Source organism: Hipposideros armiger, unplaced genomic scaffold (genome assembly GCF_001890085.2).
Source record: "Hipposideros armiger isolate ML-2016 unplaced genomic scaffold, ASM189008v1 scaffold_6, whole genome shotgun sequence".
Lineage (NCBI taxonomy): Eukaryota > Metazoa > Chordata > Mammalia > Chiroptera > Hipposideridae > Hipposideros > Hipposideros armiger.
In genome coordinates this window covers 8,634,462-8,661,139 of record NW_017731356.1, presented here as the reverse complement: position 1 = coordinate 8,661,139, position 26,678 = coordinate 8,634,462, and the positions used below count along the sequence as shown (strand labels likewise).

Here is a 26,678-nt window from a genome sequence, read left to right as displayed (position 1 = left end):
TGCTGACTTCAACCAAAATTAAAATATGCAAAAATACTCACATGCTCTCATGAGCTCATAAACCTTAGGGGGACATCCTTCAGGCTGTTCCATTCGATATCCTTTTTCCAGTAGATCGTATACCTGAGACAGGTCAATACCTGGGTATGGCGACATTCCATATGTAGCAATTTCCCACAACAGTACTCCAAAAGCTGCATAAGGAATGAAAAAAAAAAAGATTAATGTTTCTTCTCTGATTTATTACTCATCTTATACCATTAGGAACTTATCTTTCAAATTCTGGGTGACAATCAGTTACCCAAAGTATATTCTTCTAATTCTTAGAGCATGACTTATCCTTCTAAGGTATCTTCCACAGAACGCTTCAGGTATAGCCTCAGGATGGTTTTCTTTAAATTTCCCATTTTTTATTTAGATTTCCTTTACTACAACGAAGGACAATAAACTATGACAACATAAGACGTCTGGGGCATAACCAAACTATTCTTAGAACAATCTCTGATCTATTTAATGAGTTTCACAGTTTTTAAGTTGGCTACTATCAGAGGAGTAAATATAAAGAAAGACTCATTAAAATCAGATAAAATTCACAGTAGATATATAAGAATTTGCTTGACTTTGTCACAGGTTATTTCTGAGTTTGAAATTTCTGGTAAACAGTGACTTAGAATCCTACAGCTATTTCTATTGGCCCATAGTCCAAATTTCCAGACTTGCTCAGTCCACTGAGCCTCTATTAAATCCTACTGCTTTTCAGGGTAGCAGAAACAAGATCAGTGACAAGGACAAATTCTAGATGAAACCTCAGCATGCCTTCTCTGAAAAGAGGATGGTACTCTGTCCCAGTGCTCTGGAAACAAGCAATAAAACCCAAGGTAGAAAGCAGGGCGCTTTGCAGAGAGAGGGTCATTAGAACTCCAGTGCAATATAAGAGCAAGGTTGTGAGTTCTTTGAAGGCAGAGACTTGTTTTACTTTCTTCTTTATACTTCTTTCTATGCTAAGTGCCTAGCACCATGCCTGGCAGGTAGTAGGGATTTAATAAATGTTTGCTGAATGACTGAAGAAGGACGCAGGTACAGGGAAAGGACACTGGTCATATAAAAGAGAAGCTCTACAGAATTAAGAACATTTAGCCTTCCCCACGAGTACATGCCTCTCACTAAGGACCTCCTGCATCCCTCCCCCGAGGAGAAGAGGAAACACAGAAGCAGCGCCTGTGCAGAGCCCCACTGCGCCTTCCTGGACGCGAAATGCCCAGGCAGCTATAAAATCACGCCCGGCCTCAGCCATGCACCAGCAGCAGTGTTGTGTGCTGGCTGCCCCACGGTCCTCCGTCAGCCACAGGAGGAAAGGCAAGGCTCACAGAAGGATGCTCCTACAGAAGGAAGCAGCACTAAAAACTAAGAACACCCTGAATCAGGATGCGTGAGGAACCATCCCAATAAACACATTTTGGATTTAAAAAAGAAAGAATGAAGAACTTGTATAAGGACAGTAAAATGGCACGTGCAGAAAAGTCCCAGCCATCCTTACCCCAGACGTCAGATTTAATGGAGAAGGTGTTGTAGGCAAGACTCTCGGGCGCTGTCCATTTAATAGGAAACTTGGCTCCGGCATGAGCGGTATAGGTGTCTCCAGTCATCAGTCTACTCAAGCCAAAGTCAGCCACTTTCACCACATGGTTTTCTCCCACGAGGCAGTTACGAGCTGCAAGATCTCTGTGGGAAAGAGAATCCTAATGTGATTCCACTCAGATGGTCAGGAAACTGGTCACAAATGCTATACTCTCGGTTCTGTGTGCTACAAGCAGAGCTGAGAAGTACAACAGATATAACAGTATTTTATGATAATCACTAACATACATGGTAGAAAGCTGCTAATTATATAACACTTGTAGTCATCAAGAGGCGGTTATGTGATGCTGGAATAAAGCAGGCTTCAGAAAATGGGTTCCTAATCATAAGGACTGCTGACCCTTGAAGAACATGGGGATTGAGGCGTTCCTTTCCCCCACTACCCTGCGCACAGCTGAAAATCTGCATATAACTTTTTGACTCCCCCAAAAACTTAACTACTAATAGCTTCCTGTTGACTGGAAGCTTTACAGATAATAAACAATCAATTAATACATATTTTATATGTTATATGTATTATATACTGTATTCTTACAAAATAAGCTAGAGAAAATGATACTAAGAAAATCATAAGACAAAATACATTTACAGTACTGTACATATTTATTGAAAAAACCATCTGTGTATAAGTGGACCCACACAGGTGAAACCCATGCCGTTCAAGGGGCAGCTGCACACTAGGACAGGTTTTGGAGATGAGTGACAGACTCTTCCACAGGGTTCAAGTTCTTTACTATGACAGGAAGCTGGTATTTTTTTTTTTTTTTTAGCTGAGCCATCCTGCCACCTGTTGGCAGCTCAGCGGCAGCTCAGCTTGGGCTGGACTCGAACCGCTGCTGCTCAGAAGGAAGCTGGTTTTTATTTTTAAATTTTTTTTATGCTTTTGTCCCAGTTTATTTCTCCATTTACTGGATGCATTTATGGAAGGCACCTAACAGGTATTGTGTTCTCCCATATAGCAAGTTAAACATAGATAAGAATTATGTAAATCTGTTACTTAATAAAACTGGCAAATTTTCAAATTGTGCTATAGATCACTGTTAGAAAGCTTAGTATTTAAGAAAGGATCTTAGGCCAAAAGAGGTATTTTTACACATGTCTTATGCTTAGAGGTAACCAACTATAAGCTCACACATAGAAAACCTGGCCTTAAAAAACTGTGTTGATACTTTTGGAGTATACTATAGTCATATCTAGACTATTATTTAAACAGGGGCCTATTTTCCATAAGCCAAATTGGATCTGCCACTTACTTTTACAAATAGCTTAGTTTTTGAAGTGTCTATAGCTGGTTGCTTTGTAAGCTAAAACAGTAGAGGTGAGAAGTTGTAACAGGGACTGTATGGTCTGCAAAACTTAAAATATTTACTGTCTGGCTCTTTACAGGTTTGCCATCGGTTCCTTGACTTAGTCAATTGTTACACATTTTGGTTACTGACACTTTTTATGAATAAGCCTTTTGTTTTTACAGGTCTTTGTGGAAATAAAAAGAAATCACAAAAGCGATTAAGAGAGCTCAAATAATGGGTAAGAGCATTTGAAAAACTAATTTGGGCTAATCAGAATTTTGCTCATTATCATTTAAGAGCTTTAATTATCTCTTTACAGGTTTTATGCCAGTTACATACAAGGATCCTGTGTATCTCAAAGACCCTAAAGTTTGTAACATCAAATATCAGGAGTAAATTATCTAACATTATCATCAATAAACTTATTTTTACAATAAATGGTTGCTGACTCAAACTATAAGATTTAATAACCTTTAGAAAATTAATAGGCTAAATATTATCAAACTATAATTTATGAAGTTTTTAATTCTTAATATGAAATCTTATGAAGAAAGTGTTTCAGGAGCGAAAAAGTGCTTCTTATCCATACCAGTGAATGTTCATTAAATAAAACAAGACTTGAAATGTTAATTCTCATCACATTTTACATAGATGAATTTAAAAATTGGTACTGTAGGATTGTCACTTATATCGCGTCCACAAATAGGTCATACAATAGTAGACCACTGATAGTGGGATATTAAATATGTGATGACTTGTATTGGAACTTTACTTTAGGTCCAGATTCTGTCCTATAAATGGTATTTTAGGAACATGGGTGCAGGAAAGTGGAATGCTTGTATAATGTAAAAATCCACATGACAGGGTATCGCCTTGAAACTGCTCAGGGATGTTTTCTAACTAGCAAATAAGATATTCCTGGCTAGTACTGTGGATCTTCCCTTTGTAGAGATGTTACATTGGATGGAGAGTGGTGCTGTCACAGGACCTAACATTTATTCCTGGACTAGTCTGGTCTGAAACTGGTAATGTACTTTAAATAAACAGATCCATAGACCAGCGGTTCTCAACCTTCCTAATGCTGCGACCCCTTAATACAGTTCCTCATGTTGTGGTGACCCCCAACCATAAAATGATTTTCGTTGCTACTCTATAACTGTAATTTTGCTACTGTTATGAATCGTAATGTAAATATCTTTTTGTTTTCCGACAGTCTTAGGCGACCCCTGTGAAAGGGTCGTTCGACCCCCAAAGGGGTTGCGACTCACAGGTTGAGAACCACTGCCATAGACAATCTTATTTTATTCCAGTGATAAAACTGCCAAAAGATGGGAACTGGGGGGAAATGTCCTATAAGGACTCTTGTCCTTCTTTTCACTGAATACCTGCAAGTTGGGCACCCAACTCAATTATGGAAGTTCAGCTGTGTACTACTGACCTGAACAAGCTTCTCTATGACTGAAAGTTTAGTACTGATTTCTTCAAAGGGGACGGATAGTTGTGCAAAAGTATGAGCTAAAAATATTTTTGTACTTTTATAGCATTTTAGCAAATTGAACTTTGTATGGAAGGCGTGACTTCAGTTTGAGTAAGTATGTAAGCATCTTTGAAAAATCTCAAGCTATTATCTAGAGAAGACATTTGCACATGTGGGCTGCTTATTGCTTTTGCTGTTCCTAGTCTAGCCTGTGTGCTCAGTTTTGTTCATTTGTTAGTTACATTTAGTCATTATGTTACATGGTAAGTTCTATATGCTCTGGTGATATTTGTGGTTATTTGAAAATCAGGATTTGGACTGATAACCTATTTCCCCTCCTTCTGCCCTTCGCAATACCACAGTGCTTCTTATGGAACCAGTAAAAATCTCAGCAGAAACTCATTATTTGCACAAATCACTTCTGGTATTATGTGGGCTTCATAAACACCCCATGGTAACTAATGCATGTTAACACACAGATGATAGTTGGATTCTGGCTATGAATCTGCTCTACCACTTAGGAAGTAACAGATGGAAGAGCAGTGATCAAAGTGAGTGTTCAGCGTGTCATCCAGTGAGTGAAACATGAAGGTTTCATGTGATGTGTACACTTCATGGGAAATTCTACTACGGAAAAGACAAATTGAAAAAACACAGCAAAAGCTCGTTTAGCCAGCCTCCACTTAACCAACTCCCTGGATTTAACGGGTTTTACATCCTTTCTAAAAATTGTACTGAAGCCTGTGACTCTCCTTGCAGTTGGGTTCTGCATTGCCAGCTATTTTGTACCCAGACCTGTTAGTTGCATTTGCTATTGTATTGATGAAAACATGAGTATTAAAAAGAAAGTTCCTAAAAAATAAAAATAAAAAGATAAAGTTTCTGTTGCAATAAAAACTGCTTTGGAATGACAATAAAAATAGCTTTAAAAAATTAGTTGTCGAATTAGGTGTGGTTAGGACAATTTAAGTAAACTTGGGAGCGGGAAGTTGCTGTAAAATGAAAAAACCTAAGTATTTTATACTTAGATTGTTTTAAAAGTTTCTATAAATTGTTCACTTTAAAGAAACCAAACTGTTTGTGGTGCATTACACCATGCCATAAATAGAACTGCCGGATTTAGGAAATAAAAATACAGGATATAATTAAATTTGAATTTCAGATAAACAATGAATAATTTTCAAATATAAGTATGTCCTTAATATTGTATGATGTCTAGCATTTTATCTGGCAACCCTAGCCATAATGTACTATTTATCATAACTTAAGGAGTAGGAATTGCAATGACTCAGAAAAAAATTAAATACATTTTCATATTAACTTGAGACTTCTTTGTTTTGTGAAAATAAGGCTAGACTCTCCCAATTCTAAAGAATGCTGTACAAGTTTAAAATACCTAGTTAAGCTTTTCCCTCAACAGTTTAGTAAAGGGGGCAAAAAAGGTTTTGGTTTTAAAATAAAACCATCTGATATTTTAAAAACTACTTTAAAAATTAATGCACTAGAACTTATTTATGTAGGCTGAACATATAGGAAGCCGGGTTTTAAATTAAGCCACTAGATGGAGCTAAAGGCGCTTGGAACAGCAAAGGCCCCTCATTAATACTTTAATCAGAGTACAGTAGGTTTATAAGTTTGAAATAACATTATAACAGGCCCTGTAAAAAGGAAAACGACTTTCCTGAATCACCTGGAAACTTCTGGGAAGGTTCTCACATTCTTCCCTTTATTTGCAAGACAAGCAAGGTAGTTTCATGGTTAATCACAGGCAATTAATCAGATTTTACACACCTGTGGATGAAGTTCTTCTTCTCTAAATACTCCATGGCAGAGGAGATCTGAGTGGCCATGTAAAGCAGTACGACTGCAGTCACCTCTTCTCGGTTGCATTCTCGGAGATAATCCAGCAAGTTCCCATAGGGCATGTATTCAGTCACGATGTAAAATGGTGGCTCCAAAGTACACACACCTGACAGTTCAAAACAAAGCTTGTTTTATTGGTATGCACTCAAATACTCCAAACCACTTAGGCAAGAACAAGCAACAGGTGTGGGGGATAGAATCACTAATGTTGTAAAGGCTATGTGGAGGGAATATAATGAATAATGTTATCAAGATCACATGGGGTGCCAGATGGGCACCGGACTTATCAGGGAGACCGCTTCATGGACGGTGTAGATGCCTGACCACTGCGCTGTACACCTGAAGCTGAAGTTGAATATTGAATGTCAACTGTAATTCTTTATATCTGTATCTATATCTGGTCACAGGATGTTAAGTACAGCAAAGAGAATACAGTCAATGGTACAGTAACAGCTGTATGTGCTGTCAGAGGGGTAACAGAGTGGGGGTGGGGTTATCACTGTGAGGAGTGTAAATGTCTAACTATTATTAATATATTGTACACCTGAAACTGAAACAAACAAAAAGGAAAGAATAAGCAACAGTTTGGAAAGCCCAATTCGGCCGTATCTTTTCCTTCCTTGCCATCACATTTTCTGGAATATAGCAGGGTTAAGAAGTTGATGGATAAGGGAGTATCTACTTCCATTATATAATCCTGGAAATTCATATTGAATTTGATATGGAATATCAAACATGAACTTGTTAATTCCGTAAGGGGTCAGAACGACTGGAATTTGAAGCGTTCTGCCCGCGACTCCGGTCCTCAGCTGCTGCTGACAGCGCCTGTCTACCAGCACCGCCGTTGTGCCTGTGCTGAAGATTATGTGAGCCCAGCCTGCAATGCTTTGTAAAGATTATAACTGTTTCCAAAGTCAAAAGTTTCACAGGTCCATGACAGGTTCCTTGTAAAGAACAAGACTCTCCTTTAAGCACCCGAAGAAAGTGGCCCTGTTTTAAAAACGGCAAAGGGTGCAGACACAGGCTTCTTTGTGACCTGAACAGGTGAGGTGAGCAACCCATCTTTCAGAGCCCAGCACTTCCTGCTGGTAAAGGTGAACCGATGGGTGTGGTCACAATTTTTAATCTGCTTCTTTTCAATAGTCCTTTGTTTAACGTCTCTTTGTTTTGTGAAATGGATTTGCGAGTTTCTGGTTGGGAATCATTTTGAGTGACTCTGAACTTTGAACCAGGGGCGACTACCACATTCTATACATTGCCATCAATCCAGGCCATTGTTTCATGGGCAACTTTTAACACAGAGCCTGCTGTTTAAAATGACAACCATTATGGAAAGATAAGTCACCGTGGAGCTTCTACCACAGTGATTCAAAAAAAGGGGTTGGAGATAACGGGGTTTGGGGACAAGCATCTCTGAGGAAACCTGTGGCTCGTCCAGGCACGCGTCCTCACCTAACAGCTGCACCAGATTAGGGTGCTTGATTTCCTTCATCACTGCCGCTTCCTTCAGGAACTCCTCCACCTCCATGGTATCTTCCTAGAAAGGGCGACAGGTAAGACAGAAAGAGAGGAAAGGGACAAACCCCCGTCTTAATCATTTGAGTCAACTCACAATCCTAAAACTTCAGCTTTCAAAGGGGGCATCTTTTGAATATTTTTGCATATTACTTCAAGAAATCTTATCATAACCTAACATGCTATACAGAAGTCCATTTACAAAGAAAGATGTGAATTTACCCAATATTTGAAATGAGTGAAAATGAGCAGGGTGAGCAAACTTCAGCAGTTATGTCCTGCCGCAGCTGACACTGGGAGACTCAGAGGGTAACTCAGTCCTTGGGGAGTTTACTCCTCTGGACAGCTCAGCCTTTGAAAGAGGAGACAGAGCAGCTCACTGTTCACATGTCTGTCTCCCTGACAAATTCCTTAAGGAGCAATGCATGTTTGCAAGGCCTTGCAGTTTCACACTCACAATATGCTTAGTAACTACTCGCTAGAAAGCTCTGACCGCGACTCAGAGCACAAGAGCAGCCCTTCCTAGTGATACAGCAGAGCTACTGAGACACATAGAGAATCTCCAGAGAACACGATGTGTGACAACCCTGTCATCTGAGACGAGGATGCTTAAAAGAGGGCGTGCCACCAGGAAAAAAGATTTCTGTGAATATTAAAAACAAGAAGTGATCCATTCTCATGGGAACGGGGGGAGCAAGAGGCATGGAGCTGAAGGGCAGAACCAGAGGTGTGTGTGTGTGGGGGAGCGAGAGCGTGTGTTCTGTCCAGCAGGGGTCGTTGTAAGGAGGCCCGGTTTGCTTTTGTAAGATGTAATTTGCTTCTAACCACCCACTAGACCTACATCCCCAGCCTGCAGAGACAAGCCGTCCCCACATGTGGGTTTCGAGTCACTGCAGCGAGCAGCCTGCCTCGGCATTCTCGGCGGCGGCACGAGCGCTGATCACAACATGCTGATGTGCTCGGCACCAGTGGGTGGAATGTGTTCCCAAGTTAAAGAAGGGCATGCTCACATTCCCAAGTGATTCAGCACAAAGGAAAGAGATGCCTGAAAACTGTAATTCTCAGAAACCCACCTTCAACGTTTTCACAGCGACCGTCAGGCTGTATTTCTTCCAGACGCCAACGTAGACCTCTCCATACTGACCACCCCCGAGCTTGTGCTTCATGGTAATATCTGTCCGTTCCATTTCCCATTTGTCATGGATGGGGGACACACCGTAAACTGTAGGCTTGTTACACTTGGGTGCAGGGTAATGTAACGTGGTCACCAGCCCATCAGCCACCGTGGAGTGATGGTGAACCAGCTCTGCCAAGGTGCTAAAGCGACTCTCGGCAGTTACATACACCTGGTGAGGAGAGAAGGAAAGCTAAATCGACTTGAAAAGAGATCAGAAACTTTTTAAAAGCCCGTTATTTCCCTGGTCTGAAGATAAGAGCCTAGGAGGTTATCTTACCAGGTAAATGAAAGAATTAAATAATGATGGCAAGGAAAAACACAGAACGTCAGTTTAATCTTATTTAAGCCACTCCTATGCTTCCTAAGTTAGCTGTAGGCTTGGGAAAAACAACTTCCAAGATATTTCTCTGGATCATCAAGGTCACTGGTCTTCAAATATTTTCAAGCATGAAGACTATGGAACCCAAATATATTAGACAGATAAAGGAAGAGATGGTGTGATCCAAGTCTGCAAGAGGAAACTTGGCCTCCTGTAAAAGTATTTATGAAACGCTCCCTCAGAGTCTTGCACAGAACGTAATTTGAAAACCACTGATTTCATTTTTTTTTGGTAGAGAAAGTATGCAAATATATAATTTTTATTTAATTAGGATGTGCTTCGGGTGTCTAGGACATTAAAAAAAGAGCCACAATTTAATTTCAGTGAGTTGCTAACAAAATAGTAATCTGTGATAGGCAATAAGAAATGTCAAGTAAGATAGTCTTTGGCCTTAATCTCCCAAGGCAGCTTATAAAACAAAACAAAACAAAACTTGTACACAGACAAGTATATAATTAGTAAGTGGAGAATTGCTGATTTTTACAAAATGAACTCACCCGTTAACATCTCCCACACCGAGAATTATAACATCACCAGCACCCCGAAGCTTTCCTTGCACCCTCCCAGCTATTAACCACTCTGCTGACTTCTAGCACCTTAGAATCATACAATATGTGTTGTTTTGTGTCTGCTTTCTTTCAATCAACTTTTTTTTATTGTGTTATAATTTACATACCATAAAATTCGCCATTTTCAAGGGTACATTCAGGGGCGTTAGTATATGCACAAGGCTGTCCAACCACCACTACCGAACTCTAGAGCGTGTCCATCACCCATGCCCGTTAGCGGTCACTCCCACTGCCCTCCACCCCGTTCCCCGGCCATCACTGATCCCTTCCACTCAGCTTTACCTGGGTAAGATTCACCTACGATGGGCAGCAGCGAACTTTTCTGTAGAGGGCCAGATAGTAAATATTTTAGGCTTGTGGTCATAGCATCTTTGTCGCAACTACTCAAATGTGCTATAATTATGAGAAAGCAGCCATAGACAATACATAAACCAATGGGTGTGGCTGTATTCCAATCAAGTTCTATTTACATACAAGAGCAGGCAGCTGGAGGGCCACAGGTTTTCCTGATGGCGTGTGCAGTACTACTATGTTCGCCTTGTTGTATGAGATTCCATTTTACGAACATACCACAATTTATTAATTCATTCTACTATTGGTAGACAGTGGGTGTTCCTAGTCTTTGGCTATTACAACTAGTGCTGCTACGAACATTCTTGTGCATGCATTCTGTACACATATGCACTCATTTCTGTTGGGTATATAACCACAAGTACAGTCGCTGGGTCTCTCTTACATTATTATTATCTGATCCTATTTGGTTTTGTCAAGAGACAGTATCTCTGTAAGGTGGTAAAAAAGAGACAGAAAATAACTTACTTATTTCCTATTCTGTATCAGCCATTATGTTTTATGGAATTTACTTCATTTAGTCTTCACAACATTCCAACAGAGTGGGATGGGAAACTGAGGCTGACGTAAGGTCACAAAGTTAATAAGTCAATGGTGGGGTGACACAGCATACCAGGTCCCCTTGCTCCAAAACCTGTGCTCTCTCCCTACTGAGCACCTCACACAGAGGGAAGAATGGAAGAAGTGATTCTGGCTAAGTTTACTATTCAACAGAGTAAGTGGCATAAGCTTATGCTTTACAGTTTACAGGTGCCATTCTAAAATGGTTGGTCTTTCCAACACATAAACGGCTAAATGATTCGTTTGCCTGTTTATATTTATAATCAATACCCATCTCAGAAGCCTAAACTCTTACTTTGTAAACCTTTTAGTAGAGATTATTGTATTTTTCAAAGATATAAGGTTTAATTTATAAATTCTACACAGTATATACAAGGTATTGGATGTCTATGATTATCAGAACAGCTACCGTATCCAGCAACTTCTTCACTCTTCACCTTCACACCTAGGTCATCATTAAACTATTAATACTGTTTTAAATGTCCATTACCAGATTCTTTGGAAAAGAACAAGCTCTCCCCATGCCAAACAGCCCAAACTCACACCAGTGACTGCTTTATTTCAAGTCACAGGAATCTGAGTATAGTTTCTAACTCTACCCCACAGCCAGAGGCGGTGGCGGGTCTCACCTTGCCATCGGCGGTGGTATTGATCCTGTAGTGATACACACGCCCCTCGTACCTGAGCGAGATGGAGAGCTGCCCAGGGCTGCTCTCACTTTCTCGCACCAGGAAACTGCCGTTGATTAAACTGCTGAGCAGATACTCGGCCGCGCTGCGGGACACAGGTCCATGGTACCAGGAGTGTTTCTCCAGACTGTTCACGGGGGTGATGTAGTTGCTGGGCACCCAGCCCTGGCCGTTCTTAGAGCGAACTTCACTCCACTCCCCATTCTGGTTGTAACCCAGGACTCGCAGCTTTTCACCTAGCCATGAGGCCGTCACAGGATGAAAGACAAGGTGTTAAAACTTTGTCCCAGTCTATTGTTAAACTTTAAACTCACTGAAAAAGGAATCAGGAACTTTTAGGCCAAAAAAATTTTTTTAAATGATGAAAACAAATTTGGCTGTTCATCATATTCTCATGATCTCTTTAGCTTGTAGCTTAAACAAAAGAAGCATAGTTAGAAATGGCTTTCTGGCATTTACTACTGGTTTTGCAAGTTTTTACATCACTAAAAAATGTCTTCAGGAAACTGCATGGATGGCAGTGAGGTGGAATACAAGATAGAAAGGTTACTAAATGGCTGTAGAATGACATGGTGAGTCTCACTCTTCAAAAGAAAAGTCATTTTCCCCCCCAAAACAGTTGGTCAAGGAATGTATCTTATATACGGTTCAATACTAACAAACAATTAAGGATTAGGGATAAGTCATGTGAAATACGACATAACTTCTAAATTTCACTTGGCACCAAGGCAATGAAACCATCAATGTGAACAAAACAAAAACAAAATAAACCAAAACAAAAGCACAGGCCGCAGAGCTTGCAGCAATGTTTCCAGAAACAAAAACTTTTTTGGGGGTTGGGGGTGAGCAGTGCTTTCCAGGGCTCAGGTTTGAAACAGTTGTAGTTTCCCTCCCATGCCTCATGAAGAATGAATCACTCCCATCCATTCCTCTAAAATGAATGTGTAGGAGGGAGGCTGAGTCCAAGGCTGGCACCCAAAACTCAGATTACTCAGAATATCTTCGCTCCACCTCAGTGTCCTTAACGGCATCCATTAAAGTTGTGAACATCAATTTAAACTCCGCCAATGTCCACCTTGCCCCATGCTGGCAGCACAGACAAAACAGGGAAGGCAAAAGGGGTGTCATCAGTGATAACTAATAACCTCAAGAATCGTTTTAAAGCCTTAGGCCACTGTCCCAGAGAGATGGATGCAAGCCTTCCCCTAGAATTCACACCCCCTTCTCAGTGTCGGAAAGCAGAAAAAAGCCAACTCAATCAAAAGCACATGGCCCAGTAGTTATCAGACCAAGGCTACTGAGGAAAAACGAAGTCATTATCCTGGCAGCCATCCAACTTTTTTCAGCGGCCTATACAAATGCTGACCATGAGATAACTTCCTATTAGCCTCGGCTATCTTACCTAAGACACCTGGATATGAGACATTCAATGAGTAAAAGCACAAGAGTATGCTGTCACACACATTTTATCTATTTACCTATGTATCTACACACACACACACGCACATATATGTATATAAAATATACATACAGGAGTGTGGGTGGTGGTGTGCTGGAAATGCACAAATGTGTCAATACTCCCCAAACACATTTGCAGGGAACAAATCTTAGTGCTGCTAGAAAAACAAATGAAAGTGAGTTCTTCTGTAGCTGTTCTCTTTTACTCCACAAGAACCGGAAGAAGGAAAGACTAACAGTTGACTAGTTATATTATTATTGCTTTCTCATAAAGAACTGGTAGTGACAGGTCATCCCAATTAGGATACAGTCAAACACCCTAGGTTTTTGTTTATCTGTTTTCTTCTCTTTCTGGCAGTTAGGAGAAGAATCGTGCCCTGGAAGTTTTGAGAACCACAGACGCTGACGGGGTATGGACTGGTAGGGATATAAATGTTGGCCTCTACGGCACAGGAATCCTGGGAGGCTTTTGTTTTTTAATTCAAGCAAAATGTTATCTTCAAAGAAAAAAGGAGCTAAAGTACGTATTGTGATTTTATTTTTAAAATATATTTTCTTGTCTTTAAGATGCTAAAATAGCTTTAGCATGACATCATTTTATATTAATAAGATCCTGACGTGAAACTCTGGCATTTCATGGGTTTCAAGAAGAAATCACTGTTGGCCACTCCCTGAGCTGCACAGTGGTGATTGCTGTAACTGAGGAATAGTCAGACTTTATCAATGTTTTCTTGGTGACTGAGCTCTCCTGGAAACTATTGCCATGCAAATTGTACCTAGGAAAGAATGTTCTGAGTCATCTCTTACCAACTTCTCCATTGATGTATCAGTAAAGGTGAAAGAATGTATTGTAGCCCAAAGAGGCTACCGCAAAAGAAAAATTTCTCTGAAGTCCTTTGCTTTATCCTAAAACTTTATGTAAAAATACACTTCAGTGCATGAACGACCCCCACACACATATACAAATACCATCACCATCCCACCCCCAAAACTGCCCAAAACCCTGAAGTAGTAAACTGACACTAGGAAATCATGCACTTTACTTTCCCTGTGTCTTTGAAACCTCTGGCACATACACATGTGCCATCACATCCGCGCTGGGACGTATCTATAATCCAGTTTGAGAAACTCAGTTTTAAGGATTTCTGCTTTTGATGAATCTGGCTGGATTTTAAAAATTGATGTATGTAAAAACTTTATTTAAGGGTAACATCCTTGAGTGGAGGGAGGCGTAGCTTCTTAATTTAGTATATCCACTCCCATTTAATACCTCATTCTGAGCCCTACAAATAAAAGGCGTTATATTTGACAAATAATCATTTAAGTCACAATTTCATTTAAAAATTATCCTGAAATATATTTTTTTCCCAGTAGGAGGCTTTTATAGGTTCAAACGACAAGAACCAGCTTAGGCAAATTAGCAGTCCAATTCATGTACACAATGTCAACGCCCCATACTATTTCTTTCCCATAAAAGCTCCATATTTTCTGTCCTTGTTCAAAAACCCAATGCTGGATGACTTTACTTGGTCATGTTCTTAGTGTTCCCTTTTGTAAGAATTTACTACTGAAATAAATGACTAATCTGAGAGAATTACTACAATAGAAACCCCTCCTACTATCCCTTTTACTGATCCGTATTAACACAAGTGAGAGATGAGGTTATCTAGGCCAGTGCTACTCAAAGCGGGTCCGCAGCAAATAAGACGCTTGTGCCAGGTTGTGAATCGCTGGACTCCTTTCTTCACGCCCAAAGTCTTGCTCCAGAAAAAGACAATGTCAGCTGAACTAAATAATTAATAATGTACTTAGAAATGTGTAGTTGGTTTACATTTTGGGTGCAAGTTCTTAATCTCCTTGCAAATTGGGAACAAACAGTTCTCAGACAGGTGGTCAGTCATGGACAACATTGAGCAGCACTGGGGTCTGGCAACATGACTCACCTCAGCCACGGCCAGTGAGGAGAGATGTCTAGTAAACCTCACCTGTGTGGCAGGTGAGTGCTGATATTACACATGGTACAGAATTCTGAGAAGGAGGGAAGTTTCTGTACATGCTGTGTGGTGTTTTTCTAAAATACTTTATCTCATTTTCTCCTTAACAGGTCTATAAAGAGACAAAGTGACATTATCCCATGCACTGATTTTTTTTTTTAAGACAATTATGAACGAAAGTTTCTGGGCCCAAATCACCTAGCTCATTTTAGAGGCAGAATCTAACACAGACCCCTTTATTTTCTAACCACGAATGAAAACCGCCAAGTGAGAGGAGGATTTCACACAGAAGCTCACCTTTAGTGATGCTGAGCGTGTTATCACCACTTGCTACAAAATCATAAAGTGCAACAAAGAGATTGGGATCGCTCTCAGTGGCTCCCAGCAAGTTCTCCTTGGAGCTCCACCTGATGGCTTCGTTCAGTGCCTGGGGTTCAACCTCACAACCGTAGGGGCGGTGCAAGGCTTCTGAAAGACATACAAAGAGAAAGGAATTCACAGTAAATTCAACAGTTGGAAATTCATTCGAGTTCAGTACATAACATGATACTTTAGCTGCTGGCATATATCTGACAGACGCTGACACAGGCTGACAGCTCCAGGGTAGAACATAGTTGTGGAATTGACGGACGAGCAAATGGCACTGCCTCCTAAATATGAGAGAAGTCTACTTGTTGAAAATAGAGCAAAACAGTCAGAGAAAAGAACACGAAATGAGTGTTTACCTGTGATTTATATGCATTCACCAAAAATCTGAAATAACAGGAAAAGCAGTTTTCTTAAAATGAAAAAAAGAAATCTCAAAAAGAAATGGCAATTTGTTTTATAAAACATACAGGATATTTTGTTTTGGTGCCGGTGGTTTTAAGAAGGAACAGTTATTATAAATCCTCCCAAACTACCCTCCTTCCCTTACTCTCTCCATATAAAACAAATTGTGGAAAAGCTAACAGATCTTAAGAAATATGTACATATTGTATAAATCCAGACCCTCCAATTATATGTAAAAATAGTGCTTCTAGGAAAAAAAATCTTAAAATTATCTGTTAAACAGAAAAATGTTTTGGTTTAATACCAAACATTCTTGGCACTCCAAAATACCTTTGTGTTACCATGCAGTGTTCATAATAATGCAATTGTTTTAATGAAAAAAAAAATTTACCCTGTTTTCTTTTCCTAGGTGGCACATTTTCATAAAACATCAATACTTAATTGAAGGCTCTAGACAACATCATCAACAATGGACATTTATTGAGTTTCTAGCGGGTGTAATGGCTGAAGCTTTGTCGGACCTGGTTTCTTCCTAAATTGAGTCATACCACACACACAGGTGATCCTTGTACCGTAATTCCAGATCACCTGCTTCTTACAGCCCAGGTCAGTTATACAAAAAATGCACGGGTCTCCCAGTCGTGATGTTCTTGATCACTGGAACTGTTTTTAGCAGCTACAGGTGACTAACTGCCTATGTAATAGAACACTTTTCTATGATGTCTCTCTCTCCCTCTCCCCTCCACTCATTTTTAATTTAAAATCAGTGTGATCATATTTGAAGGAGGAAAACCCTTTAATCTGTGGTTTCATTTCCTTCCAAATCCACTCCATCTCCACTGCAATGCCTTAGTTCAGGTCCCCATCGTCTCTCACCTGGACTACTGCCTCCAGTCTTGTCTCCCTCAAATCCATCCTCCACACAGCTGGCAAAGTGATCTATTCAAAACAAAAATTGGACCACGTCACTCTTCTTCGGGTTCTCCCAGAGTTCACCATAAGGCTAAAGTCTCTTTAACACGGCCGGCAAGGGCTTGGGGATCAGCTTGCCTAGTTCTCCAGCTTCACCTCTCCCCATGCCACACCTCAAATTTTAAACATTAACACACGCCGGGATGCTTCTTCCTACTTCCTGCCTTGGTTCCCACTGTCCTGTCTACCTGGAATGCGATCTCATCCCACCTTTTCTGGACTGGCTGACTTGTACTTACTTTATAACACTCAGCTCCGATAGAACCTCTCCTGGGAAGCCTCACGTGTGCTCTCAGAAGCATGGAATACCCTCTATCTTTATAATCTCCTCAATTCATGTTTGTTTTCCAAAGTGCTCTTTGGCATAAGAACAGTATCTATTTTCTAGTAAGAGTTACATAATATGTGTTCAATAACTGTTGACTGAACGAATGACCAAACAACACAAAAAAGTAAGTGACAGGAAACAATGAGATGTATTGGGTTGTTGGAAAAGTCTGACGTATTTTTTCTGTTTTTCATTGCAAAAATGCATCATGCCTTTTCCGAAAGACCAATATTTTACCTTAAAATAGCACTAACCAATGTTTTAAAAATGTCTTTATAACTAGGTACATGAAATAGAGAGAAATTCCTGTTGTAGGCTGGATCTGTAATTCTCCTAACAGCCAGAGTTTATTTCACTTCATTGCGTTCCTTCCTCCTCTTAAAAGGAATATATCTTTAAAATTCCACAGCTAATTAAATTTTGTTTTACATTAAGAATACTACAACAGGGCTGGCCAAGTGGCTCAGTTGGTTAAGAGCGTGAGCTCTGAGTACAGGGTCACCAGTTCGATTTCTACATGGGCCAGTGAGCTGCGCCCAAGCTGAGCTGCCAACAGGTGGCAGGATAGCTCAGCTGGTGAGAGCATGTGCTCCTAACAAGGTTGCTGGTTGGACTCCTGCATGGGATGATGGGCTACGCCCCCCACAACTAAGATTGAACACAGACACCTTGAGCTGAGCAACCGCGAGCTGTCAACAGGCAGCCGGATGGCGACTGGACTTGGAGCTGAACTAGCTGCGCCCTCCACAACTAAGATTGAAGGACAACAACGTGGCTGTTCCCCTTCCCCAATTCCCCAATAAAACCTTAAAAAAAAATTACAACAAATCTAAAGATACGCCCAAATGTCCTGATGAGTTAATATGAAACAGGTGTGTTGCTCCTTGTTGAAAGGCAGTTAAGGTAAATGGGAACAGCTGTATCATAAACTAAGATAACCAATTAGGATAACCAAAAAAACAAAACACCATATTATATGAACTATCCTTTAAACTGGCCACATGTACTATGTTTTTATTCTAATGAAAAATCATCTACTCTAGCAGAATTTCCATTGGGCTATGAAATATCAATCTCTTATCAACATGAAAAGAATTGCCAAAAGAAGCAGAGAGATTATTCATCTTTATTAGGTTCTATAGTAAATATAACATGATCCACACTGATGTTTCTTGCCAGTGATGGTGATAACACATTACAGTGTTTTGTGATTATTATTGTTTAATGATTATCAAACAGTTCAAGTACATTTCCTTCTTTTTAAATACAAGTTCCCTTGTTTGAAATTATACGAGGAACAAAAATCTAGGGTAACACTTTTGTACTATCAATAGTCTAGTTAGAAAGAGTAATCAAGCAGACACTGAAACCAACTCTTAAACCCTAAAGGGCCCAAAACAGCAAATGCCATATATTTACACCTTACTTTGTAAAACCCAGTGTATCAAAATTTCAAGTTTATAACATGAATAATTTTAGTGAACATTTACTATACACTAGGCATCAACGCTGGGCTTCAGAATATAAAGATTATAAACCACCATTTGGACTTACTATAAAAACACTACTCTCCATTCCTTTCCCCAAAATCTGCTTACCCCACAGAATGCCCATCACAGCCAATGGCAACTCCATCTTTTTAGTTGCTCAGGCCAAAAACTTTGCAAGTCTGAGTACAAACTTCCAGCTATAAGATGAGTAAGCTCTGGGGATCTAATGCACAGAATGGTGACTACAGTTAACAATATGTATTAGACATCTGAAAGTTACTAAGAGAGTAGATCTTGAATGTTCTCACCACAAAAAAAAAAAAAAAGAAAGAAAGAAATGGCAATTATGTGATGTGGTGCACGTCTCAGCTAAGCCTATGGTGGTAATTATTTTGCAATATACAAGTGTATCAAAACAACACACTGTAAACCTAAACTTACATAATCTTATATGTCAATTATATCAATCAAGCTAGGAGCGAAAACCAAAAATCCTTGGAATCATTCATGACTTCTTTTTTGCTCTCACACACTACAACCAATCCATCAGGAAATCCTATTGGCACTTCCTTCAAAAATATATCCAGAATCTACTCATTTCTCACTCCCCTCACTACTCCCGCCCTGTCACCACCATCATCTCTCACCTATTGGGCTGTCGGAAAAGTCATGACGTATTTTCTGTTTTTCGTTGCAAAAATGTGTGATGACTTTTCTGACAACCCAATACACTATCTCACTAGGTTCCTGATCTCCACGCTTCTATCCCTGCTCTGTCTATTCTCAACACACCAGCCAGTTTCTAAAGCATAAGTCAGATTGTTACTCCTCTGTTCACAACTCTCAGATGGCCACCTACCCATATCTTAGAGTAAAATCTAAAGTCCCTACAAAGGTCCACATGGCCATTTACAACTTGCCCTGCCCAATTCATCTTCTCACCCGCCTCCCCCAGTTTATCTCATCTGACCACTGGCCCTCCTGTGGTTACTTCAACAAGGCAGGTACACTCCTGCCTCAGGGCCTTTGTCCTGGCTTTACCATCTGCCACAAACATTCTTCCCCAAGAGATCCCTATGACGCGTCACTCAGATGTTACCCTCTCCGGACGGCATTCTCTGTCCTATTTTAAAATACATCTATTCCTGACAACACTCCCACATCCCCCATGTCCCCTTTCCCAATTTATTTCCTTCCATAGTTCTCAACAGCACAAAATATATAATTTACTTATTTATTATAGTCATGTATATTAATTGAACTCCCCCAACTAGAATATCAGTTTTATGAGGGCAGGGGTTTCTGCTTTCTTCACTGATAAATTCCAAGCACCCAAAATGCATGTATATGAGGCTCTCAAAAAACACTTGTTTACTAAATGAATCGCACAGACGGCTACACTCCCAGAGGACAGAATAGAATAGAAACTTTTCTGGAGTCAGAAAAGGTTTCCGAGAAGAGAAAGCCTTTAAATTGGATGAGCAGTAAGTCTGCACTGGTGACAGTAGAGTGACAGACTGTCAGTGTGCAAGGACATATCTGTGACATTTAGTTCATCTGTACTGAAGAGGAACGCCATCAAGCTCACAGGAGGATTGTTAAAAGCAAGTCAGCTTCTTAAAAACCATGTTGTCTGATAAAAGGAGAAAAGAGAATGTGACCTAGGGCATAATTTTATATAAACTTAAAAGATATATTCAGACCAAACAATACTGTACATTTCTCAAATATACAAAATAATAAATACAGGATAAAAGTGTAGGTTTGAGGCCAAAGTACTAAAAGAATCACAACTCGGAGAATAATCGTCTATTCCCCACTCCCCTTCTTCCCATCCCTGGTTTTATGATCTTTTTGGTCCAGTCAAAAGATCTTATTTCCTTCCTTCCTTTTCTTTCCACTAACTCTTTTGTTCTCATAGAACTGAGGGTCAACTTCCTGTATAATCCGTCTGCACAGGATATCCACAAAAACGCCATCCTACCCCCTAGCACGAAACAGAGCGGAAAATTTTCAAAGACAAAAAAACATCCTAACAGTTTTCTGAGGCCACGAATGAACGTGTATGAAATCATAGAGTTAAAGAACTAAATGGGAGGCCAAGCTAAGCAACAAGGCAAAAAATACGAAGACAAACAAATCCTACAGGAAGAGCAAGAAAAAGTCCTAATGTTACCCAGTGGGTCTAGTCTACACCGCCTCCCTCATCCGTTTAGAACAGAAACATCGGACTGATTCAGACGCGCTGTGCCTGCCCAAATGCACATGTCAGCTGGGAATGTTTTCTTTTGAACAATGTGACATGACTACTATACACTACCTTACAGAGTGAGCTGACCTTTCATTTATCATTGTTACAGAAGCACATCACAGACTTGACAACAGCAGACTGAATTTCACTTATGGAAGGAATACAGGACCCACGTAGCAGAAACACATTATGACTATTAAGAAAAGGTAGTTTTATTCCTTTTTTTCCTACTGATACACTAGCTGTATGCAATAAACAGAAGGCTAAACACAGGAATAGCAGCTTGTACAGAGTGAATTATTAGGGTGAAACACGTTAAAATCCAGAATAAGACTCAAACTCAAATCCATAGATAATTCCTAAATTTAATGCTTAATTTTATTAAGAACACTTTTCACCAATTAGTCATTCAATAACTTTTCTCACTTTAATTAGAAATCTGTAGGTAGCAATTGGAAAAATTATACAAAATTTTTAGCTTAGGCATTTCCAATGTATTTTATAAACACTTATCTTGCCAGAATTCCACTTTACCTGACTGTGTATTCTCTAAGCAGCTAATACTTTTTAATACCTCTTTTAAAAACTATGTAAAGTGGCTGGATAAACCATTCAACAGTTCTCAAAATAAGATAGCTTAAGTTCTCCATATCAAGCCATATGTATCGTAATACCACAAAATATTACATACGACTCATTTATTCTTTTTTTCAGCAAGTACTGTAAAATACGAGAGAGAGAAAAAAAAAGAACACATGAAACTTCACTGGCCAAGAACAAAGAGGATAACAATGGTTGAGAAGACTAATTTTTGGAAATCGCCATGCACACTTGATTACTGTGATTACCTGCCCTCCCCAAACTATCCCCTCTGTATCATACCTGCCAAGTTGGGTAGAGCAGCTTCGGAGGCCTCCCCGCACAGGCGGCGAAGTGACGTGTCCTGATCTCTGCCATAACTATTAGGGGGAAGAACAACTGTCCCAAGAACCATTCCTCTGCTCAGGAGCACAAAGTTAAACTGCTCTAAGTAAAGAGAAAGTCTTAGAATTCCACTCTCTGACAAGCAATATCACAGGCATGTGACACTGACTCATGTGCTCAGTGGCCAGAGGGAACCAATAGGAGGCTAAGAATTTACAAGCCCCAAAGTGGGTGGAGGGCACCCTAAAGGAAAATGTGTGGTAATCAGCAAAGAATGAGTCAGTAGGGAGTTACATCAAAACCTCTAGGAATATTGTGAAAAAACGAATAAATAAAAACCAACACACGTATGGGTAACAAGTAAAATATGTGGGGACCAGCATACATACTTGTAGATGGGATTTCATTCCTAAGTGGATGCAGAGAAAAATGAGACTGCAGAGAAAAATGTCCTCGGAGAAAACCTGTTTACAATAAGACACGGCACTTTTAAAATAGAGGAAACGCCTAACGAGACTCATCTTTTGCATCACTTAAAATAGTTTGAGAAACCACAAATCCAAAGTCAAAGAAATAGTCACAATCTGATTCACAAGCACAGAAGCCAGGAGGAAATGACTGCCTTCGCTAACAGTTTGGCTCTATAGCTTAATAAAGGTTAAAAACATGGCATGATAGTATTGAAAGGTTTTGAGTGTTAAAACTTTTAAAAGCCAAAGCCTAATATTTGTTTATAGGCACAAAGTTAAAGAAATTTAAGAACCTGAAAATGAGAGAGTATTTTATGAGAATTAAAATAGTAACCTACAAATGACGGATGGCTTTCGTGATAATCTACAAAAATAATACAAGAATGAAACTGTACAGCAAGGAACATTCATTGATTCCATAAACATTCATTAAGCACCTGCGTGTACCAGCCACTGTGCTAGGTTCCAGGTCAATAAAGGTAACAGGGTACACTTACAGGACAGCAGGATTGAAACAGCCTTAAATAAAGCTGAAACAAAATTACAATGTAACCTTAAAGGAAGAATGACTTTGATGTAGGTAATTATTAATCATTTACAATAACAAAGCTTACACTTTCAATGAAATTAACCTTTATAAAGCCAGTACTGTCAACATTATGGGGAAATCAAGAGTTAAATGATTAATGGTTACCTCAGTTAATGACTCAGAATTTCAAATACCAGTTCAATTTTTTTCTCCTCCAGATTATACAAAATATACGGGAAAGGAACTCCATAATCCATGTTCAATACACATCTATATTCTATGCCATATGGTTTACTATGTCATCAGTAAATCTGCTATTAAAATTACCAATAATTAATAAGTACATTTTCAAATGCTCCTATATTGGAACCAGGAGTAAAGAGGGGATGAATAAACAAAATGTGGTACAGATTACTACATACAATGGAATATCATTCAACCATAAAGAGGAAAAAATGTTGATACATGCTGCAACATAGAAGGGCTTTGAGAACATTATGCTAAGTGAAATAAGCCAGACACAGAAAGACAAATATTGTACGATTCCACTAGATATGAAATATCTAGAATTTGTTCTGGTTCTGAAAATCTAGTTCAGCAAATGGATGGTTACACAACATTGTGAATATATTCAAGGCTACTAAACTGTACACAAAGCTATTTAAGAATAGTTTAAAATGAAAATTGTTGTGTATACTTTACAATAAAAATTTAAAAAGTATTAAATAAAAAGTATTGAGGTCTCCAAAGACCTGTTCTGTGGGTTATATCTATCATTACTTACAATATTTAAAAGTGAGAAATTTTAACAATATTTATAATTTTAAAATAACAAGGAACCCATGTTAACATGCTTTGGCACTATCAGTGCAAATGTCAACACAGGGCTTTGTGAACAAAATCAAACTTTGAGAACTGCTGCCACTAGGATATACACTTAAGTTAATTTGTTTTATTTTATTTTCCATTTTTAAGCTTTCCTTTTTTTTCTTTTTTTAGCTGAACCATCCTGCCACCTGTTGGCAGTTCAGCTCGGGCCGGGCATCCAACTGCTGTTGCTCAGAGCTTGCACTTTTAAGCGAGTTCTTAACCAACTGAGCCACTCGGCTGGCCCTAAGCTTTGCTTTTAAAATTCTGTTATTACATAAAATATTTACATGGTTCCAAAGGTGAATCTATAGAATGAAGCATACGCCCCTCTACCCTATTCATTCCTTCCTTAGAGGTCACCTAAATGTGCATGCTGTAGTTTTACACTGTTTTAATATAAATGGACACACACCTTTTCACCCCCTCCCCTTCTTAGACACTAGGACATTTCACACTCTACGCCCTTTGCTTTCCTCATTTTACATGTACCTGTAAGAGCACTCCATTGTAGTAAACAGAATAGTTCTCTTCCTGTGTACAGCTGCATATTTCATGTCAACCGCCATACTCTTAAATGAGGACAGTTTAGAATAAACTGTGAGAATTTTTTTTATCATGGATTATGAATGTGAAAATGTCTATATAAATTTAAACAGTTTGTTCATGAGTTTGGAGAGCTAATCGGTGCTGTTTCTGTTTGACTCCTATTTAGACAACCAGACATCTCCAGTTATGCTATGAATTTACATACACAAACACAAATCAACATATACTTTTTGCTAAAGCATGCTGATCTCCCTCTGAATGGCACTGTACAGAACAACCTGAATAAGGCTCCCCCCACCCTGACCTGACAAAAAATATCCTCAATAGTTCAACATTTCTCTCCAAAGCCAAGTATAGGCAATAATTACATTTCTATTTATAATTTGTGGGTAAGAATAGTTACAATAATGATAGGACCTTCAGAAGCACCCTTACATTAAATACAGCTTGGCTGCAGTCATACAGCTCAAAGAAAAAAGCAAAAGAAAAAATCCTACCCAACTCCCACAGTAGAAATTAGGCAAGGTTCAGAAAAAGGCAAAGTCATTAAAGGCAGAGAAAAAAGGCACAAAACAGCTCTGTGGGGATGAGATTTAAAAGACTACAGTAAAAACTAGGAAAAGTAAGAAAAGACACACACAAAAGTATAATATAAAGAAAATATGAAGATTCTTTTGTGATTCTATGCTTTTAATTAGCTAAACTACTAATACCTCTTAAACATTTAACAGAATGAAATAAAACAGTATGCATGAAAAACTCATCAACAAAAAAATGAAAAATGAAAGCCTGAGAAGATTAAACAACAAAATTATTAGTGGTGAGGCATGTTGTAATTTTTAAAATGGTTTTCAAGTTTACTCATATAAAAGCGATACAGGCTCATTAGAGAAAATTTGGGAACTATATATAAATAGAAAGATAACTACACAACACCCACTTCAATATCCCCACTTATTAAATTATTAAAATAATATTATATCTTTGCATCTGGCTCTTTTAATCTCCATTAGGATTCATTCATTCAGCAGATACCGAGTGGCTACTATGTGCAAAGCACTTTGCTAGGCAGGAGATAAGGTGCCAGGCAAAAAATAAAGTCCATAAAAGATAAAAAGGTTGGGGGGGGGGGAATTCACTACTTTAAAGACGGTGACACTTAAGCTCAGGCAAAAGAGGGGTCTGAACTGAGAGAATGGAGCAACTGTAAAAACGCCAAGGTAGGAAAGAGCCTGGTATGTGGACGAAATGAAGAGTGTGGCTATAATTGATCAAGTCAGAAGAGGGGCATGAAAAGATGGTATCAGTAAGGTAGACAGTGGCCGGCCAGACCAAGCACTTAAGGATGCAGGATTCTATTCCAAGTACAACAGGAATCCACTGACCACTTTTAAGCAGGGAGGTCATCTATTCTGACTTTCATTTTGTAAAAGATCACTGTGGCTACTGGGTGAAAAAAAAATGGATTAGATGGGGAACAAAATTAGAAACAGGAAAATATGCAGCACTTCAGTAACAGATCGTGTTGGCTTAGAATAGAATGGTGTCGGTGAAGACAAAGAAAAGTGAAAGAATTTTAAAATCCGGTTTGGAGATGGAATTGATAGGGCTTGCAGATTACCTGGATATAAGAAGACAGAGGGAGAGAATAAAAAATGGCTGCCAGATTGCAGGCTTGAGTAAAATGGGTAGATAGCCATGTAATTCACTTAAAAGCAATAGTAGTATAAATAAAAAATCCCACCATAGACAAGTAAACTTAAGGGATCTAGTTAAACACCTTGATATATAAACCAGGAGCTCAGAGAAGAACCTGGGCTACAGACATCGGCATACAGATGGAATCTAAAACTAGGGAGCTGGATGAGGTCACTTAGGGAGAGAAGAGTCAGACAAAAGCGCAGGATCATACTTATAGGGGAACAGTGATTTGAATACTGCAGCTTTCTCACCTGAAACCATGGAGGCTAAAAAAAGTGAAAAAACATTATCTTAAGGGCTGAGAGAAAAACTATCAACCCAAACTTCTATAGACACATAAAAATATCCTTCAGAAATGAAGGTGAAATAAAGCAATCTCAGTTGAAGGGAAGAACTCATTGCCAGCAGGCCTGATCTACAAGAATTGTTAAAGGAAGTTCTTCAGACAGGAAAAATGATACCAGAAGAAAACTCTGGAACATTAGGAATAAAGAGAAACAAAAATGGTAAACAGGATAGACTATTCTTCTCCTCTTCAGTTCTTTAAAATATGCTTGATAGTTTAAAGCAAAGTGTGGACACCCTCTGTAGGGACTCTTAACTGTATGTAGATATAACATATAACAACTATAACATAAAAGGGGGAAAAAAGAAAATAATATGATGATGAAGTTTCCATATTTACTTGAGGTGGTTAAATATTGAATCTATACAGGTTGTGAAAAGCAATATGTGTGCTGAAATCTTTAGAGCAATGACTAAAAAACCTACCGTATTTGCCGGCGTATAAGACGATTTTTTGGCCCTGAAAAATATGCCTCCAAGTGGGGGGTCGTCTTATACGCCAGGTACACTTCAGATAGACT

General features: G+C 39.2%; 1 protein-coding gene across 7 annotated transcripts in view; it reads right to left on the bottom strand.

Annotated features, from left to right (window-relative positions):
- The window catches only part of ABL2 (ABL proto-oncogene 2, non-receptor tyrosine kinase), a 93,201-nt gene that overhangs the window by 14,373 nt on the left and 52,150 nt on the right, over positions 1–26,678 (bottom strand). For 2 of the 7 annotated variants that reach the window (XM_019646554.1, XM_019646575.1), the window contains exons 2-9: positions 16,608–16,670; positions 15,258–15,428; positions 11,449–11,744; positions 8,856–9,128; positions 7,720–7,804; positions 6,196–6,373; positions 1,538–1,722; positions 42–194 (exon numbers count right to left, since the gene is read on the bottom strand). In XM_019646554.1, coding sequence (XP_019502099.1) covers positions 42–194; positions 1,538–1,722; positions 6,196–6,373; positions 7,720–7,804; positions 8,856–9,128; positions 11,449–11,744; positions 15,258–15,428; positions 16,608–16,670 — 1,404 coding nt within the window. Of the gene's footprint in view, positions 1–41; positions 195–1,537; positions 1,723–6,195; positions 6,374–7,719; positions 7,805–8,855; positions 9,129–11,448; positions 11,745–15,257; positions 15,429–16,607; positions 16,671–21,654; positions 21,773–26,678 lie in introns of those variants that run through there. The other 5 variants (XM_019646568.1, XM_019646593.1, XM_019646564.1 and 2 more) reach the window with 4 other exon arrangements.